Below are 21124 nucleotides of genomic sequence, written 5' to 3' on the forward strand. Positions count from 1 at the left end.
CAACCCTAGTCAGTGCTCAGACCATAAGCCGCACACTGCATCAAATTGGTCTGCATGGCTGTCATCCCAGAAGGATTCTTCACTCCTGTTTGCTGTGTGGAGGGGGGTGTGTGTCTTTCCTCCAATCAGCTCTAATATAGTGTAACTGCAGCTCTCTGTGATACTAACAGACCGAGAAGTATTTTAACAGGATTCTACTGTTTTGAAGGGGTGTAGGGAAGAGAAGACTGCAGATAGACAAGTAAAACCTATGTAGGAGAATTTGTTTGATCTCTGTGTATAACCTGAGGCCAGTCATTTCACTGGGTAAATAGGAGGGTTTACCATCACTTTAAGGGGAAATATTAGAAGGCAAATTATAAGCAGATTAAACTACAACTTTAATAACATTGATTCAGAGATCAGAAAATGTAGCTTTATCCCATCCAGGTAGGAGTATGAGACATATTGTAATATTTTGCTGAGATCCTGCTAATATAGCAGTCTTTATTATCTGATGGCAAACATAAGCTGTAGTCTCACCATGATTTTCATCTGTGTTGTGTATATTAGAATTGCTAGACATGTCTGTTCTTTGGCAATCCGTAATACTGTTCAGCATTTCTGACTTTTTATCATCGTCCCCATCATTATCTGCAAGATATTCAGATGTCTCTACATTATTGTGGTTCTCTTGCATGTTATGTTCCTGAAGGTTGAGTTCACTGTTAAAATCTTTTGATCTGGCACTAGGTGTGCATCCTGAAAATGCTGCTAGTAGGTCCTGTACCATTGTGACAACTTCACAATCACTAAAGACCTCCCATAAGCCACTTGATGCAAGAATGAGAAACTGGCATGTGCCATATACTGGAATGGAAATCGTATGAGGTGTGGGGATGACTGAAGCCTTAAGTTTGGGATCGCCATGGAAACCAAGTCCTCTGGTTATTCTGCTGCATCCTTCGATTAAACCACAGTCTTCATTGGCACTGACAGATCCACCACGTTCCAGAACTCGTTGCATTTCTAGAGGATTGCCAGTGCTATGATCTCTCGTAAGGCAGTAACTTTTTCCATTTCTACATAAAACTGCCTTAAGGTTTCCTGTAAAATGAGATTATAGTATTAACTAAACAACCAATGTTTCCACACAATTTTATGTTACTAAAAATGTTTAATTTAAGTCAAAGATTCCAAAAGACCTGTTCAAATCTATATGCTTTTATCACATTTCTCATGCATTAGGAATATATAAGAACTTTGTGAGAGGTGAGTAATGCCTCGTACACACGATTAAAGTTTTTGATGGAAAAAGTCAGACGGACTTTATCCATCAGAAATTTCAACGATGTGTATGCCCCATCGGAAATTCCGATGAATTCCATCAGAGTTTACATAGAAAACATGTTCTCTTTTCCTCCGATGGAATTCCAATGTGAATTTGTTCAGATAAAGGTCCGATCGTGTGTACGGGGCATACGTAATGAAAAGTATGTTGCAACAATGGTTCACCTGATTAACTCCTGTGATCCTGCTCACAAAATCTTAGCAAGTAGTATCAGGCGATCGCATCAAGGGTACCCTGCTTCCATAACACTAGATCTATGCTAAAGTTGGAAGCAGATAAGTTGCTACTTCTTAGTAAAAGATACTTGCCCCTGATTTCAGAAAAAAAAAATCCAAAGTATCTTTTATCTGCATAGCCCCATATCCTCTTTATTTATCCTTTCCAGGTGACTTCCAGCTACAAAATGAAAAGTAACTGGCATGTAAGATTCTGGCAGTTTCTCATGTTCCATTTCCCATATTGTGATTGATTAACACACTGGGAGGAAACATTGTAACACGTCACAACAAACTGTTCTAAAACTTGTATATTTTTGTTATTTAGAACCTGTTCAAGGTCTCTGGAGGCAGTTCTCTGAAAAAAACATATCTGATGACAAACCTGTCTCAAACTACTAACCCATCATCAACATAAACATCCTCTTAGTTGAAGATGGGGGATTTGTTTATGGTGAGCAATAGCATGAAACCACCGATAACTAGTTTAGTGTTACACCCCTTCTTGATAATAACTGTATTAATTTTCCCTAATAGGCTGCCTCAGTATTCTACTAAACCCACTAAAAGAAACAGTAGATCCCACACTGGTATCATTTAGTGCATGGAGGGCTTGGCGTGTTTTCTCGGCAAAGAAAATGCAGGAAAAAAGTATCACAAACTATGCATAAGGGAGTTAAACATACAGGAGGGAGGGTTGGGTTCAGGGCAGCCATCACAAATTTTGGGGCCCCTTACACAGCTTTAGGCAGGGCCCCCCTGGAGCAGAGATACGAGGGGGCCCTACTCTCTCCTGCCACGATGATAAGCGGGGGGGTTGTGGTAAAAAAAGTGTCATCTCTTCTCTCTCCTGCCGTGAGATGATAAGTGGGATCGGGGGGTTGGTGCTGACGAACAAAACACAGTCAAGTCAAGTCTTCTCTTCTCTCTCCTGCTGCGAGTTGCTAAAGTCAGATGAAAAAAAAATGGGGGGGGGGGGCAGGCCCCTCTTACGAGTTTCTAAAGGTGGGGGGGGCAGCCAGGTTTGTGTTAAAGGAAGGGTTAATGTGAAGGAGGCCTAGGTTGCAACTAAGTAAATTAGAAAGTGTCTTTTTTTTTTTTTTTGCAGGCTAGTTGGTTCACCTGATTAACTCCTGTGATCCTGCTCACAAAATCTTAGCAAGTAGTATCAGGCGATCGCATCAAGGGTACCCTGCTGTTTTGTATGTATAACACATTATTCATGTCCACCTGTCCAATCATTTTTTTTATATAATGGCTCCATTAAGGGTTGATGGACCAACAGCTTGAGTATACCATTCCATACTTCCTTTTCTCAATGTCACTCCTTGCTGTAGGATTTTAATGATTGTATAAGGTCAGCTGGCAGAAAGGACTACTATTGTGTGTTATGGGTATGCCCGGGAAAAATCCCTACTGGTGTTACCTGAAAAAGTTCCATGTCCAGACTATGTCAGTTGGCTGCCCTTGGTGTAAATGCGAACCAACTCTCCCGAGGAATATATTGGATGAGACATTCTAATGCCCCGTACACACGATCATTTTTTTCCGTCGGAATAAACTCCGACTGGTTTTTCCGACGGAATTCCGCTCAAGCTGTCTTGCATACACACAGAAACACCACATTCTGACTGTCCAAAACACGGTGACGTACAACACTACGACGAGCCTAGAAAAATTAAGTTCAATGCAGGCTGAGCACGCGTCGACTTGTTTCCGAGCAAGTGTATTTTTTTCTCCGTCGGAGTTCCATACAGACAAACGGAATTGCCGATTTTCCAAAAGAAAAAGTCTGATTGGGCATACACACGAAAATTCCGGCTGACTTTTTTCATTGGAAGTTCCGATCGTGTGTACGAGGCATAAGGGTCTTTTGGTATGGTTGGAAGATAACTGAAAAGCCTTCAGAGATAATTGTTTGACTTCTTTCAGCAGCCACTTTCAAAGCATTGCTGAATCAAACATAAGAGCCAAGCTGTCTTGGAACAAATAGTTCAGTGATCCCAAAGGCAGCTGACCTAAAATCCTTAATAACAGAAATCAAGTGGTGTATTTTAAATGAGAATGCAGAACATCATGTTCTTTCAGCCGCTTCTAAGCTGAGACACGTGTAGGCTAATTTTTAACTATATTATTACATTTATATAATAAGAGAGACAACATATATGACAAGTATTGACATGAACCATTTCCCTAAGTAGTTTCTATAAATGTACTTATCATAGATCTAGGCAATATAAACGTTCAACAATCTGTGCTTATGTGATTATACAATAAGGGCACTTAAAATAACACCATAAAAAGGAAAACTAACTAAATTTCAGGATACCAAAACAAGGATCCTAATTAAGCTATGTTATACGTCAATGAAACTTGTTCTAACCCAGGATAAGTGCTTTATAGTAGCTGCATTTGGTCCTAGTTCCCAATATGAAGAAGAGGAACTTCCAGTCTGCCACAGAGGTCCCTTCTCAATCCTTATCATGGTATCTTGGGGAAGAGTAGCAACAACAACAGCAGCTGCAGTTCCATAGGAAACCCTAAGTAATCTAATGAATAAGGTCTCTGATGTGAACAGGAGACTCTTATGTGTAGGGGACTCTGATGTGAACTGTGGATTCTGTTGTATAGAGGATTTGTTATATAGGGAACTCTAATGGGAACAAGGCACTCTGTTGTCTAGGAGACTCTGATATATAGGGGGCACGCTGATGTGAATGTAGGGCCGGTGCTACCACTAGGCAAACTAGGCAGCCGCCTAGGGCGCACTGCTGCCTAGGGGCGCCCGGCCGTGGGTTTCCCTCCGCATCTGCAGGCTGCAGCATGTAACTAACTCAGTCTCAGGCAGCTGCTCTGTCTGACCGTAAGAGATGCAGCGCAGCATTGGAACAAGTGCTAGAGGAAGCAGAGCTAATGCCTTCTGTATAGCACCGCCTCCTCTCACATGTCCAGGGCAAAGATGATGGAGTCAGGGGTGGAGCCAATAGGGGGGGGGGGCAAAATTAGGTTTCGCCTAGAGTGTCAAAAATCCTTGCACCAGCCCTGTGTGAATGTGGGTCTCTGTTGTATAGTGGACTGTTTTATATAGGAGATTCTGATGTGTGGGGGGCACGCTGATTGAAATGGGGGGATTCTCTGGTATAAGAAATTCTGTTGTATAGGGGGCTCTGATGTGAGCAAACAATATACATTGGACACACAGGGGAAAAAAGCCATGGCTGGGCAAAAAAATACAATAATTTAAAGGTAGGCACTGGCTATCAGAACTGGTTAAAATCTTTTTATCTTTTTAGTTGCTTTTTGAAGGTGAAAGGCTATAATTTAAGTTGCATTTTTATGGAAATTACAACTTAAAAAAATCTATATACAATTTACAGAGAACATTACCAAGCACATCCTGGTTTTAGAAAAGGGAAGTGCTTAGAATAAAGGAACATTTTCTGTGCCTATTTTTTTCCACACATTACACATATCATAAACGTTCAAGATCAAAGTATTTCCTGAGAATGGAATGTGGAGTGTCTCGAGCTTCTGAAGAGATAGTGAGCCATAATGAAAATCGGAGAAAATTCTTCACTGTGAAAATTGCCAGTTAATGGAATAATCTTTTATATGTGTCAGCACATTATTTGTACAGTCTGCTTAATACATTAGTCTTCAATCCACTACCCTTTAACCTGTAAACCAGGAAATGTCTCTGTTCCTGATATAGTTCTAGTCTTCCATTAGCAAATATATACCCTGGTTTGAAAAAATATATGCTTATTGTTTGGCTAAAATATATACTTATACAGAACTGCACTTCCTATACAGTATTTGTGCCTTTTTTTTATATATAAAAACAGCTCCAAAAGGAATTCATTCAGATCTACAGATTCTTGTATCGCTGGTCATTTGAAGAAAAAAAATTTAGACAATTTCCAAGGTCCTGGAGTGGCCCTGCCAGTCTCCAGACCCTAATCCCAAAGAAAATACTTGGAGGGAGCTGAAGGTTCAAGTTACCTAATGTCAGCCTCGAAGCGTTAATGATTAAAACTATGACCTGCAAAGAGGAGTGGGACAAAATCCTTCCTGTGATGGTGGCCAACTATAAGAAACGTCTGACCTCTGTGACTGCCAACAAGGGTTTTGCCACCAAGTACTCAGTCATGTTTTGTGCAGGGGTCAAATCCTTATTTCACCCAGTAAAATGCAAATCAATTTATACCTTTTTTGAAATGCGTTTTTTTTTTTTTTGGATTGTTTTGTTCTTATTCTGTCTCTCACTGTTAAAATAAACCAACCATTAAACTTATAGACTGGTCATTTCTTTGCAAACCTACAAAATCAGCAGGGGATCAAATATTTTTTTCTTTCACTGTACATCATATTATCACGATACCATCCACAGGCCAATGAAAGTATGGAATGTTTTAACTGAACATTTAAACATGGCCTAAAGCAGGGGTGCTCAACCAGTGGTATGGGGGGCCACATGTGGCCCGTGGAGCCCTCTGATGTGACCGGCAGAGCCCTGTGATGTTTCCCATGACCTCCTGCTCTGGGGTGGAATAGAATAGAATACTGTTATTAAAGGTCAGTTTATTACTAAAATCACAGTGTATATATGGGCATATCTGTTCTGCAGTGGTTACTGGGCATGCTTTCAAACTGATCCGCAGGTGCAGAGCAGTTTACCTGCGGGTTACCTGCACTGAGCCATAGACTTCTGTTATTATCTGCGAGTTTGGTGAGCTTTCTGAAAGTGCACCAATCCTCCAGAATATAATAGAAGTCTATTGCAAGCTGCAGGAAAGCCAAAGTGACACTGGGTTGCACTCGCCTTGGGCCCCTTTCACATGGTCATTTTGACCAATTGGACCCTCTATTCACCTCTAAGTAGCGGCAGACATAAACCGACTTTTGTCCTGCCTCCAATACGATCCGCAAGAAAAAAAAAGAGTATAAAAGAGCAGACACGCACATGTCATCCACCCGCTCTGCTCATTGTGGCCCGCGACCGGTTACCAAAGTCGCTCAAGTGACCCTCGCGCTTTAAAGCGTTGGGCACCCCTGGCCTAAAGACACACTTGCTTGAGGGACTCTTCTTCAGCAAAGCTACAACCACTGTTCTGCAACACTACAGGTCAGCTCCTCACAGCAGCAATGGGGGCTCGCCTTCAAAACTGAAGATTGGTCATGATCTATGTACCCGACTCACAAGTTTAAAGCCACTAAATAAAGCAGCAGAACCCTGAAACCTACAAGCTAGAGTAGGAGGTACCAGATGGTAGCATAAACTTAAAGTAATGCAAAAAGAAACATCAAGACAACTACCCTCATTTTTGGAATAGGATGTGTGGTAGTTGTGCTCTGCCACCTAGTGGTGTGTGAACAGGGCCGGCCTTAGGTGTTCAGGCGCCCTGTGCAAGCTAATCCTGTGGCGCCCCCCCCCCATCTTCACCCCTTGCCCCCTGGTCACCTAAACCTACACAAAGTGGCTGTCCGGGGCCCCTCTATCCTCTGCCGGGAGCCTGGGGAGCGACAATGAGGAGGAAAAGGTGAAGCAAGAGTCAGCGGCACCCCTAGGTGGCAGTGCGCCTAGTGGTAGCACCGGCCCTATCGTTGTCACCTTTTCTTCAAGCCAAACCCGAATACTTTAGCGGCACTATACACTATATGATTTTAAAGACCTGGAGAAGAGTAATAATGCATCACGCTTAGCACGCAGTGGCAAATTAAAATAAAAACAAATGCAGCACAACCTCGCCCTATAATTATAGACAGAGAGAGAGGAGGGGGGGCGACAGAGAGAGAGGAGGGGGGGTGACAGAGAGAGAGGAGGGGGGGCGACGGAGAGAGAGGAGGGGGGCTGACAGAGCAGATGAGAGCGACCTTAGGGAGACACACAGCAGGCAAGAGCAGGAGCAGGCGCAATTATCCACAGCCCAGCCCCGCCTCCACATGTTACCAGCAGCCTCCGCCTGGCCAATCGCAGACCTTCATGTCATGACCCGTTCGTCCAATCACAGAGCACCCGCTGGGTTTAGACAGCACCGGCACTGTATGATACTGTAGGAGGCACGGGATGCGAGGCACCACTCCAGGTGTGGCAGCCGGGGCCAGAGATCCGCTGCCACTGGCCACATGACAGTGGAATGTGTGCCTGGGTTTCCGGTGGGTGGAAACCTGGGCACATGTGTCAAAACCGGACAGGTGGCAACCCTAGCCGGCCCTGCTGCGACTCACATTCTGCGAGCTGTGATGGCCGCACGGCGCCCCTGTTGCCCATGGCGCCCTGTGCGGCCGCACAGCTCGCACACCCCAAAGGCCGGCCCTGTGTGTGAATATAAAAGTACCAATAAAGGCAGAAACTGTGTGACAAGCCATGTGCAATAAATCTAGCTGCTACTATCACCAGGATGTTATCACAAAACAACAATAAATGAATATCTAAAAAATGTGATAGCGCTACTGCAATCTGACAAATAATACATAAATCCCCAAAATATGTGCTGAATAAATATACAATCCTATAGTAAATGTATAAAAAAGTTGACTGAAACAAAAAAATCTTCTTATATAGAATGTGTTTCAAATTACACTGTAAGAAAAAAGTGCCTCTTCACCAGGTGAAATGGCTGCTCCTTCTTAGACCCTGAAAAGGTCAAACTCGTTCACAACTAATGACAATTTCTATCAGGAAAAAAGGCTCCACACTGATCTATAATGGTTCCCACCAAAGTCCTGCAGGGATCAAACATGCTTTGCACCTCGTATAATTCTCCGTTAAAGGTTGCCTCAGTGACCACCAGCAACTTCAGACCGACATGCAAAAATATAAAGTGCCTCCAATAGTGCAGTACCAGGTGTTAAATGGAATAAAGCTCACCCACCCAGCTTCATCTATTAAACTCACAATTATTTCAATAAAAAACAGCATATAACATATTTAAAATCCAACAGGTTTCACGTATGTCACCGCCAGGCTCTACCTCTACGCGTTATGCCTCCATCCACGTGGCTTCATCGGGAAGGCAAAAATTCATCTGCCCTCCAGATGAAGCCACGAGGATGGTGGTGTAACACACAGAGGTAGAGCCTGGCTGTGATTTACGCGAGACTTGTTGGAATTTTATATGCTGTTTTTATACCATAATAAATGTGAGTGTAATTTATGAAGCTTGGGTAGTGAGGTTTCATTCCACTTAACACCTGGTACTGCACTATTAGAAGCACTTTATATTTTCATGTTGGTTTGGAGTTGCTTGTGAACTTCCTGGAGGCATTCTTAAAGGAGAAGCACAAGGAGTATACAGAGTGCATAGTGGGTTTGACCCCTGCAGGGTCTTTATGAGAGTCATTGGAGATCAATGTGGAGCCATCTGCTGATGTGAATCATTGTGAGCTATCAGCGTGTTTGACCCTATAAGGGTCTATAAAGGAGGTGAGCATCCATTTCACCTGGTGAAATCATCGTTTGGTTTATGAAGCACGTTTCTTCACAGTGAAGCGTTCATTGCACTTGTTTTCATACGAAGACTCTATTTTATTATTTTTCTTATGCATTTATTTTATATCATTGTCTGTTTCATCACAATTATATTGTTTTTGGACTTTGGTTGTACGCAATTAGCACTTTATTAACATCTTAACACTGTTTATCACATTATTTCCATTATTTATCACTTTTCAGCAGCGCTATCACGCTTCATATATGATACTTATTGCAGTTTTTGTGAAAACTTTTAGGTGATAGCAGCAGCCTATTATTTATTATTACACATTGTGGGGCAGATCCACAAAGAAGTTACGCTGGCGTATCTATTTATACGCCGCGTAACTTCTAGTTTGCTCTGGCGTATCTTTGCTTTGTATCCACAAAACTAGATACGCCTGAAGCTGTGCTAGATCCGACTGGCGTACGTCTTAGTACGCCGTCGGATCTAAGGTGCATATTTACGCTGGCCGCTAGGTGGCGTTTCCGTCGATTTCCGCATCGAGTATGCAAATTAGCTAGATACGGCGATCCACGAACGTACGTCGTAAGCCGTTCGCGAATAGGGCTTTGCGTAGAATGACGTTCACGTCGTAAGCATTGGCTTGTTGCGGGTTAATTTCGAGCATGCGCACTGGGATACCGCCACGGAAAGCGCATGCGTCGTTCAAAAAACGTCATTTACGTTACATAAAACACGCCCCATCACATCCATTTGAATTGCGCGCCCTTACGCTGTAAGTTACGGCGGCGTAGTGTATCAGAGATACGCTACGCCGGACACAACAATGCGCCAGGCTACGTGGATCTGGCCCTGTGTTTGCACTCACATACCATTAGGTGGCAGCACACAACTATCACAGTATCAATTAGTGTTAGAATTATTGCTCTCGCTCTAAGGATCGCGGAGATATCTCACGTGTGGTTTGAACATTGTAACATTGTTTACATTTGCGGGCAGGACTTAGGACTTATGTATGCTCTTGTTTCTGCGCGCTTGCACGGAGGAATAGGGCGCTTTAAATTATTATTATGTTTTCTTATTTATTTATTTTCTTTACACTGTCCCTTTAAAAATAAAAAATATTTTTGATCACTTTTTTTGCTGTCACAAGGAATGTAAACATCCCTTGTGACAGTAATAGTCAGTGACAGGCACCCTTTATAAAATATCTGGGGTCTATAAGAGAGCCCGAGCAAGCTGCGGCAGCCTGTGGTTTCCCACTGCTTGTGAGAACGATCAAGTGATTTTTATCATAAGAAAGCCAATCGTCGGCTCTAAAAAACGGTACCAGGGTGATGCGTGCAGCTGCATGCATCACCTAGGTACAACCCCTTCAAGCCAAAGACCGCATATTTGCGTTACGTCGGCATGAAGGTGTCAATAATTAATTTCGCTGGTATCACGTGACATAAAAAAGTTGTAACTACCACCATTTTATTCTTAAGGGTCTCTGCTTCCAGGAAATGTCTAAAGTTTGGTGGTTTAACTAACCTTCAGGCCTAAAATGTGGATTTTATTACATGTGAAAATGGCTCTGGCACAAAGAGGGTTAAAGAACTTCATTATGATTGAACATGGCATTGTTTTAAAACAAGGAGCTGTGAAAATCTATAAATAAAACCAATTAACAGTTTTAGCTCCTTCCCTGCAGTGGGAATCCGCTAATATGCAGTCCTGTGTCTCACACCTTATAAATGATTCTGTCTGTCAGACCAACTTCCATAAAACAGGATAAGGAAAGCTGTTGTTATATTATTGGAAGAGAACATGCTGGCTCAGGCCTACTCAGCTATGACATGCTAAGGATAAGACCTGCCCACACACGTCCAATTTTTATTAAAGTGTATCTAAACCCAAGAACGAAAATGTTCTTGCAGCTTTCTCAAACCTTTATTTGTGAAAGAAGTTATTGGCTTTGATATGCATTTCCAAAGCCCACTTACTACTCCTGTCCATGACATATGTCCTGGAATTCCCCAGCTGTCGCCTGCCCCCTCTGAGTGTGCTCAGAGGCCCCTGTGTCTCACTGCAAATTGGCTTCCCTTGGCTGTCTATATATGAATAAAGAGTTTCTTATTCTACACTTGAATCTGCGCCCTCTGCTTTTGTTTCATGTGCTATCAGTTGAAGGATTCTCCCAGATCTCTCAGGGGAGGTGCAGTGAAGGTGTTTGATGATAACCCTGTCTACCCCATATCTATGATTTTTGATATACAGTATCTTTCATTCATTTACATGGACAATTTATCAGTTTTTAACCTACAAATTGTTTACTTTTGAGTGATGCTACCAGATTGTGTACTACAGTTCCAGTTTTCACCCTCTAGTGTTTTTATTTTGCTTGTTCGGCAATAAAAGCACAGAAGAATCTCTAATGCCTAGAGCACACAATCCGAAAAGCAGACAAAAAATACAGCTTTCAAATCGATCGTACGATAATCTGATTGATAGTACACAGCTTTCCAGAGCTGATCACTACAGTTCATTCAAAATTATCCAAAGGGACAAACACGAAAAAAAAATTCATGCAATACCAGAAGGAACGATTTTTGTTTAATCAGTAAAGTATTTGTCTGAAAAAGAACAAGACCGCGCATGCTTGGAAATGAAAGAATATAATACAGTACATTACATCACTTCCGAAATTGTATTCTGACGTCTGAAAATTTTCGGAATTTAGTAACATCTTAATTTTCGATATAAGACTTGCATTCAAAAAAATAAAACAACGATCATTCATTCGATATTCTCATTGTGTGTACCCGGGCTTAAAGTGGTTGTAAAGTCACATGTATTAATTACTTTTTTTTTTAATCAGAAAATGTATTAACCACTTGACCACTGGGCACGAAAACCCCCTTAATCACCAGACCAATTTTCAGCTTTCGGTGCTCTCACAATTTGAATGACAATTACTCAGTCATACAACATTGTACCCATCTGAAATTTTTGTCCTTTTTTTCCCACAAATAGAGCTTTCTTTTGGTGGTATTTGATCACCTCTGCGGTTTTTATTTTTTGCGCTATAAAAGAAAAAAGACTGAAAATTCTGTAAAAAAAAAAAAAAAAATCTAGTTTCTGTCATATTAGCAGGTTATTTCTCACACACAGCATATGCATACTACAAATTACACCCCAAAACACATTCTGCTATTCCTCCCGAGTATAGCGATACCACATGTGTGCGACTTTTACACAGCGTGGCCACATACGGAGGCCCAACGTGCAGGGAGCACCATCAGGCGTTCTGGAGCACCCAGGCCAATTCTGACATTTCTCTCCTACATGTAAAAATCATCATTTATTTGCTAAAAAAATTACATAGAAACCCAAAACATTATATATGCTTTTTTTTCAAAGACCCTAGAGAATACAATGGCGGTTGTTGCAACTTTTTATCTTGCACGGTATTTTCGCAGCAATTTTTTGAACGCGTGTTTTTTTAAAAAAAAACAGTTTTGTGCTTAAAAAAAAAAAAAAACAGTAAAGTTAGCCCAATGTTTTTGCATAATATGAAAGATGAAGTTACGCCGAGTAAATAGATACCCAACATGTCACCCTTCAAAATTGCACACGCTCGTGAAATTGCGCCAAACGTTGCTACTTAAAAATCCCCATAGGCGACGTATTGCAAGGTATTGGAGTATTGAGGGTATTGCGGAGTATTGGGGGGGTATTGCAGAGTATGGGGGGGTATTGCAGAGTATGGGGGGGGGTATTGCAGAGTTCGTGAAATTGCGCCAAACGTTGCTACTTAAAAATCCCCATAGGCGACGTATTGCAAGGTATTGGAGTATTGAGGGTATTGCGGAGTATTGGGGGGGTATTGCAGAGTATGGGGGGGTATTGCAGAGTATGGGGGGGGGTATTGCAGAGTATGGGGGGGGGTATTGCAGAGTATGGGGGGGGGGTATTGCAGAGTATGGGGGGGTATTGCAGAGTATGGGGGGGGGTATTGCAGAGTATGGGGGGGGGTATTGCAGAGTATGGGGGGGGGTATTGCAGAGTATGGGGGGGGTATTGCAGAGTATGGGGGGGGGGATTGCAGAGTATGGGTGGGTATTGCAGAGTATGGGGGGGTGGGTATTGCAGAGTATGGGTGGGTGGGTATTGCAGAGTATGGGGGGGTGGGTATTGCAGAGTAAAATAAAAAAAATGATGAGTGCAATACTCTGCAATACCCCACCCCATACTCTGCAATACCCCACCCCATACTCTGCAATACCCCACCCCATACTCTGCAATACCCACCCCCCCAGGGTGGGTATTGCAGAGTATGGGGTGGGGTATTGCAGAGTATGGGGTGGGGTATTGCAGAGTATGGGGTGGGGTATTGCAGAGTATTGCACTCATCATTATTTTTATTTTGCAGAGTATTGCGCAGGGATGGCTGGATCTGTGACTGCAATTGTCACAGATCCAGCCCACAGTGCGGCGGCTGCTGCTGCCGCCCGATCCCCCCCCCCTCCCTCTCCTCTCACACTGTACCGAACGGTACAGAGAGGAGAGGGAGGAACCGGCGTCATTACATGACGCCGGTTTGTTTACAAGTGATCGCGCCGTCATTGGACGGCGCGATCACGTGGTAAGGAGCCGCTTCCATTGGCTCCTTACCGCGATCCGTGTTGCTGCGGGTCCCGTGGACCCGCCGAGCGCCGGTGATCGCGTGTGCGCGCCCGCTCGGGCGCGCAATTGTGACTCTCTGGGAGGACGTATATTGACGCCCTCCTAGAGTTAGGTAACCGCCTTGTAGCCGTATTTCGGCTATAGGGCGGTTACCAAGTAGTTAATTACTTTGATTGTCTCGGTTTTAGGTCACTGATCAGTACAGTGTGTGTGTTTTCCTAAAATTATCATGTTAAATACCTTTGATGCAGAGCTGTGCTGTGCTATCATGTGACCTTCCTCTGCTTTCCTTCCTGAGAGCACAATGGGAGGGGCTGAGATTCCCCTCTGATGAATGCAAGCTAGCATAGGGGGGACACGTGTCTGCACAGCAGGGCTGTGCAAAGAAGGTATTTAGCATTATATTTTTTTACTTTACAAGCACTGGAGCAGCTACAGGGAATATAATTACACAAGCAGCAGAGGAGGGGAGGGGGAGGGAGGGAAGGAGAGGAGAGGGGAGAGAAGGAGAGGAGAGGGGAGGGAAGGGGTGGGGAGAAGATCGGCTCTCACACAGACTATCGAACTGACAAGGAGGGGTGGGGAAGATGCAGAGATGCTCCAGAGATAGCTGGATGACGGAGGCACGTAAACTGACCACGCTATCAGTGATCAGCAACCATGATAAACGTGGTCATTTTACAGAGGGGAATACAGGAACAGGCAGGATGAGCCAGATATTGTACAACATAGAAAGGGACAATTGGCATGGTAAAAGCACTATGCTATATCTCGTGCCTTAAAGGGACAGGAGCATGCTTGTTTGTTTTTTAGGGGTTACAAAAATGCTCCATACACACGATCAGTTTTCCTGTCGAAAAAAGTCAGATGAGAGCTTTTGGTCAGGAATCCCGACCGTGTGTATGCTCCATTGGACTTTTTTCCGGGAAAACTGCGGGAAAAGCTGGTTCTCTATGTTCCCGACGGAATAAATTCATAGCAAAAAAAAACGTTCGTCTGTATGGAATTTCAACGGGGAAAAAAACATGCATGCTCGGAAACAATTTGACACATGCTCGGAAGCATTAAACTTCTTTTTCTCGTCTCATCGTAGTGTTGTACGTCACCGCGTTCTTAACACTAGAAAGTTCAGAGAACTTTTGTGTGACCGTGTGTATGCAAGCCAAGCTTGAGCGGAATTCCGTTGGAAAAACCATCCAACTTTTTTCCGACAGGAAATCCGGTCGTGTGTACGGGGCATTAGTCTTCCCCACTCAGCCAAAAAGGTTTTTTTATCTTTTTCTGTTCTCCATTGGAGAGATTCTTTTGACTTCCACATAGGAAACAAGGAGACACTAATGCCGCGTACACACGACCGTTTTTCATGACAAGAAAAATGAAATTTTTTAAATTGGTCATTAAAAACGATGTGTAGGCTCCAGAGCATTTTTCGCGACGTGAAAAATGGCCATTAAAAATTTAGAACATGCTCTATTTTTTCTCGCTGTTTTTCACGTCGTGAAAGAAGGTCGTGTGTAGGCTTTAACGACGTGGAAAATAACGTTAATGCTCAAAAGCAAGTTATGAGAAGGGAAATTTGCATAATCAAGCCCAAAGGCGTCATTCGAATAGAACTTCCCCTTTATAGTGCCGTCGTACGTGTTGTATGTCACTTGAGCATTTTTTTTTTCACGATCGTGTGTAGGCAAGGCCGGCTTGACAAGAATCACGTCGAGAAAAACATTGGCCCAGATTCTTAAAGGACTTACGACGGCGCAGCGCCATGTACGTCATCGTAAATCCTAATCTGGCCCGTCGTATCTATGCGACTGATTCTTCTAATCAGTTACGCATAGATATCCATTAGATCCGACAGGCGTAAGTCTCTTACGCCGTCGGATCGTAACTGCAATTTTTTTTGCCCGCTAGGTGGCGCTTCTGTCGATTTCCGCGTCAAGTATGCAAATTAGCTAGATACGCAAATTCCCGAACGTACGCGTGGCCGACGCAGTAAAGTTACGACGTTTACGTTAGGCTTTTCCCGGTGTAATGTTGCCCCTGCTATATGGTGGCCTAAGTGCGGCGCAACAATGTTAAGTATGGCCGTCATTCCCGCGTCAAATTTTTTTAAAGTTACTTCGTTTGCGTAAGTCGTCCGTGAATGGGGCTGGACGTCATTTACGTTCACGTCTAAACCAATGACGTCCTTGCGACGTCATTTGGAGCAATGCACACTGGGATATTTTAGGGACGGCGCATGCGCAGTTCGTTCGGCGCGGGGACGCGCTTCATTTAAATGATACACGCCCCCTACCCGCCGAATTTGAATTCCGCCGCGTGATTTACGCTACGCCGCCGCAACTTTACAGGCAAGTGCTTTGAGAATAAAGCACTTGACTGAAAAACTTGCGGCGGCGTAACGTAAATCGGATACGTTACGCCGCCGCATAGATACGCCATTCTACGAGAATCTGGCCCGTTGTTTTTTCTATGACATTAAAAACGGTCGTGTGTATGCGGCATAATGGGAGCACCAACAGCAATGAAAAGTTTACAGAATGCCTATCTTCCTCACTGTATGCAAGACAGAAAACATATTATGGAAAGGTTATACTTACCAACATTAGCTATATGAATCACACCAAGCCTTCTTTTGTGTTCTGTGGGCATATGCATGGCTTCTGTATTGTCATTGGTAAATCCATCCAGTAGACAGGTCACGACAGCGCACCCACTCCACCGTGACTTTGAATTCTCTCCTCTTCCTAACTGCAACATTCTATCCATGCGCCAGAAAGCTTTAGCATGTGCTATATGTATGCCTTCAATATTAACGTCCTTTGCGTCTCTTCTATTGCCTATTGTGAAACTGTCCTCTGTTTCCTTGTAGTCCTCCTTAAAGACTGTATCAAAAGAACTAACAAAGACCTTTTCTTCTCCAGTCAGTTTATATGATGCGTCTACCCGTGACATATGATCTAATAATAAAATAGGAAGCTCCGATGCTGCAGCACATGCTGATGATTTTCCATGATATCCATCAAAAATGCCAACAAAACAGGTATTTTGTCTTTGCCCATAGTTATTAAGAATGGCAAATGAGTCTTCCATGTCACTTTGCCAAGATGCATTTCTCTCAGAGCAAACGGCAATAGATCTTACTATATCATTTTTTATATCCAAATTATTAACTTGATCAATGGCTTCAGTAGGCGTGTTCATTTTATTAATATTGGGGGTTAAGAAAAGCAATTTTTCTTTTAAAATTTCATAAGAGTGATTGATCTTCTGGCATTCTCTCCGTCTGTATTCCGAAGATGCTTTTATACAAGATATTTTTTGTTCTTTTTGAACGACGAGGCTGGGAAGAACTGATGGATTGTCGCCTGTTTTATAGCCCAGTAAAGAACAAGCTTTGTGGTGTTGTTTGTGGCGTAAAACGTTACACGGATTGATGTGTTCTTGGCATATACAGCAAGTGAACCATAAATCGTTAATATGAGACCTTTGCTCTTCTTTATCGTCTACATTCTGTACTTCAGTGTTTAATGTTTCTACAATAGTTGGCAAGCGTGAGTTCTTCATTCTAAAGCGGAATAGATACAATCAATTTTCGCAATTCTGATTGATACAAAACAATGAAACATTCTTTTTTGCGCACCACAAATAAATGATTTGTTTAAAGTGGTTCTAAAGCCATAAGGTTTTTCACCTTAACCACTTCAATACAGGGCACGTCCCCCCTTCCTGCCCAGGACAATTTTCAACTTTCAGCGCTGTCACAATTTGAATGACAATTGTGCAGTTATACAACACTGTACCCAAACGAAATTTGTATCATTTTCTTCCCACAAATAGAACTTTCTTTTGGTGGTATTTGATCACCGCTGGGGTTTTTTATTTTTTGCTAAACTTTCACTGATGGGTACTGACGGGCACTGATGAGGCTGCATGAATAGGCATTGATGAGGTGGCACTCATAAGGTGACACTAATATGTAGAATTGATTGGCACTGATATGCAGCACTGATGGGCACCGATAGGCTACACTGATATGCAGCACTGATAGGCGGTGCTGATGAGGCACTGATAGGTGGCACTGATTGGCACTGATAGGTGGCTCTCATGGACATTGATAGATGGCACCAATGGACACTTATAGGTGGCACTGATGGGTACTGATAGGCAGCACTGATAGGCGACACTGATGGGCACTAATAGATGGCACTGACGGGCACTAATAGATGGCACTAATAGGTTCCGTGCAAAAGACTGTTCAGTTCTTCACGGTATATTGTCAATAAAATGCGATCATGTCTGCTTCCAGAAAATGTAAACACTCTGGTATGTCTGCGTGACTGGCTAAAGTGATGCCTACTTGACTACTATAAAGTGACTGACAGTGAATATACTGGATACGTTTTATAATTAAAGTTAAACTAACTTTCTACGTTTTTCTTAAAGTTTAATAAGAAAAAATTACTTACGTCAGTGCTACAGTTTAAATTTAAAACGTATTTGTGTGAACTGTGAAGTCATGGATTGTGGAAACTAACTAGTGTCGGGTGATTGTAAATAGTGTATACCATATTTACCACTGACTAATGCAGAGTTGCAATGCAAGGAGATCAGCTAAAAGTAGTTGAATCTGTATGTGCATTATAATTATTAGTCGAACACGAAAATTTTAATCAGTAGCAGCCCTAAAAAAAAACTGCAAGACAAAGGCATAATGAGCTAGTATGCATAGCATACTAGCTCATTATGGAATACTCACCTTAAATCAAAGCCCCTGTAGCGTCCCCGTACACGGCTCTGACGGGTGACATCGCTCCCGGAGTTACTGGTAACGGCACACTAACTGTAACAACGGCATAATACAGCAGGATATCTCCTAAACCGTGCAGATTTAGGAGATATCCAGGGTAGCTACAGGTAGGCCTTATTATAGGCTTACCTGTAGCAAAATGTGGACTGTAAGGATTTACAACCACTTTAAATAGTTTAAACTTTAATTTGTTAGTCACTTAGACTGCAATCTACTAGTCCATCTAACCCTACCCTATCCATAGGCTGCTGTCCATGGGTGGCTATGTTGGTCCTCCATTGATGCACAGGAGTGAGTGAGTGTAGCCACCCTAAGACAGGTTGAGTGTTACTGTCCGGATCAATTGATAAATATAAAGAAAAAAAAACAGTTAAAACAGGAAATCAATGCAGCCACAACATCTAAAGATTTGAAATTGGTTTAGATAGGCTTTAATATGATTAACGTTGTAAATATAAAGTCATTTATACTGTACCATTCCTCGTGATGATGTGTGTTCTAAAGGTGTATATGGTAGGTTTAAGGGTGGATGTTAAACAAAGTAAAAAAAAAAATTCAAGCAAAAATAATTCCAAGTGCCAAGTGGACGTCTTTGGACGTCATTTAAAGTGCATTACCCGCGTGCGCAACTGGGGGGCGCGCAGCGGGTAAACACTGTCTTGGCACATCGCTGAAGAGCCGATGCGTGTACCTGGCCGCCACAATGTCCACCGGGTACACGCGATCGTCGGTAAGACAGCAGGAGCTCCACGTGCTGTCAGAGGAGAGGAGACCGATCTGTGACCCTTGTACATAGGGACACAGCATCGGTCACCTCCCCCAGTCACCCCCCTTCCCCCACAGTTAGAACACACCTAGGATACACATTTACCCCTTCCTCACCCCTAGTGTTAACCCCTTCCCTGCCAGTCATATTTATACAGTAATTAGTGCATTTTTATAGCACTGATCGCTGTATAAATGTGAATGGTCCCAAATTTGTGTCAAAAGTGTCCGATACGGCCGCCGCAATATCGCAGTCCCAATAAAAATCGCAGATCGCCGCCATTACTAGTAAAAAAAAAAATAATAAAAAAAAATCATAATTCTGTTCCCCATTTTGTAGGCGCTATAACTTTTGCGCAAACCAGTCGCTTATTGCGATTTTTTTTTTTACAAAAATACATCGAAAATATACGTATCGGCCTTAATTGAGAAAAAAAATAGTTATTTTTTTAAAAAAATTGGGATATTTATTATAGCAACAAGTAAAAAATATATATATATTTTTTAAATTGACGCTCTTTTTTTGTTTATAGCGCAAAAAATTAAAACTGCAGAGGTGATCAAATACCACCAAAATAAAGCTCTATTTGTGGGGAAAAAAGGACTTCAATTTTTGTTTGGGAGCCACGTCGCACGACCGCGCAAATGTCAGTTAAAGCGACGCAGTGCCGGAAGCTGAAATTTCGCCTGGGCACAAAGGGGGTTTATGTGCCCAGTAAGCAAGTGGTTAAACATGCTGCAGTTGGCACTTATAATCTGAGGATAAGCTCATATACAATTCTAAAATAAAATGATAATAATAAATCATAATTCTCGTTAATAATAGCAATGAAAAAAAGATAGATTCAGAGTGGTTGGTATGGATGCTCTTCCCATTGTTTTATTTAATATGTTTTAGATTGGTATATCTTATAAGAAGGTATTGCCAATAAATGTGCCAATGTTTGGAGGCATTTTAGGTAAACAAATGCATCAGAGCCACCATGTAAATATGTTATATAATTTGTGGGTACATACAATAATAAGGTTGGGAGACACTGCAGTAAAGAATGAAGTATAGTAAATATGGACATTGCAATGCATACTGTACATATTACATTGTAACACACATGGGTACTAGTGATAGATGAAGTAAATATATTCTCTAGGATTACGTATTAACAAGGTAAACTCACCTGCTAAGTTAATGGCTTCTGATCATTACCAATACAGTGTGTAGGTGCAGCACAGGTTATGTCTTTATCTTTGTCTATGTACCTGGGTGTTTACCTGCTGCTATAGTTACCATCACCTTAGTCACAGACAAGCCTGGTTATCACCTTATATATACACACTGAATTGTACACTGCTTAATTACTTAATTAATAAGAATCATTTCTCTTGTTGGTGGAGAAAACATCACTTTCAATTGAAGAGTTTTGCTGTATCACTGGGTGTTATCTTCAGTCACTTATACATGGACTTTTATTGCGCTGCACTTATATATATTGCTGCTTTTAATTTCCACTTTAAATACATATTTCCATCACTAGAGCCCGTAGGCACTTAGGCCCAGATTCACAAAAGAGATACAACGGCGTATCTCCTGATACGCCGTCGTATCTCTGTTTTAGGGTCTTCCTAACTATGCGACTGATTCATAGAATCAGTTACGCATAGATAGCCCTTAGATCCGACAGGTGTAATTGAATTACACTGTCGGATCTTAGGATGCAATACCTCGGCCGCCGCTGGGGGGAGTTCGCATCGTAAACCATTGTCGGGTATGCAAATTAGTAGTTACGGCGATCCACAACGGTTTTTCGCGTTCGCTACGTCGCTGCTAGTCTAGTTTCCCGTCGCAAAGTTAATCGTCGTTTTAGCTGCCCTAACTTTACACAGCCCACGTATGTGCTGTATA

General features: G+C 42.4%; 1 protein-coding gene across 1 annotated transcript in view; it reads right to left on the reverse strand.

Moving 5' to 3' along the window:
- Nucleotides 1-363: 363 nt before the first annotated feature.
- The window catches only part of PP2D1 (protein phosphatase 2C like domain containing 1), a 30149-nt gene continuing 9388 nt past the window's right edge, over nt 364-21124 (reverse strand). Inside the window, exons 2-3 of the mRNA XM_040352978.1 lie at nt 16250-17217; nt 364-1086 (exon numbers count right to left, since the gene is read on the reverse strand). Coding sequence (XP_040208912.1) covers nt 395-1086; nt 16250-17217 — 1660 coding nt within the window. The 3' untranslated portion in view covers nt 364-394. The remainder of the gene's footprint in view (nt 1087-16249; nt 17218-21124) is intronic.

Source organism: Rana temporaria, chromosome 5, assembly GCF_905171775.1.
Source record: "Rana temporaria chromosome 5, aRanTem1.1, whole genome shotgun sequence".
Lineage (NCBI taxonomy): Eukaryota > Metazoa > Chordata > Amphibia > Anura > Ranidae > Rana > Rana temporaria.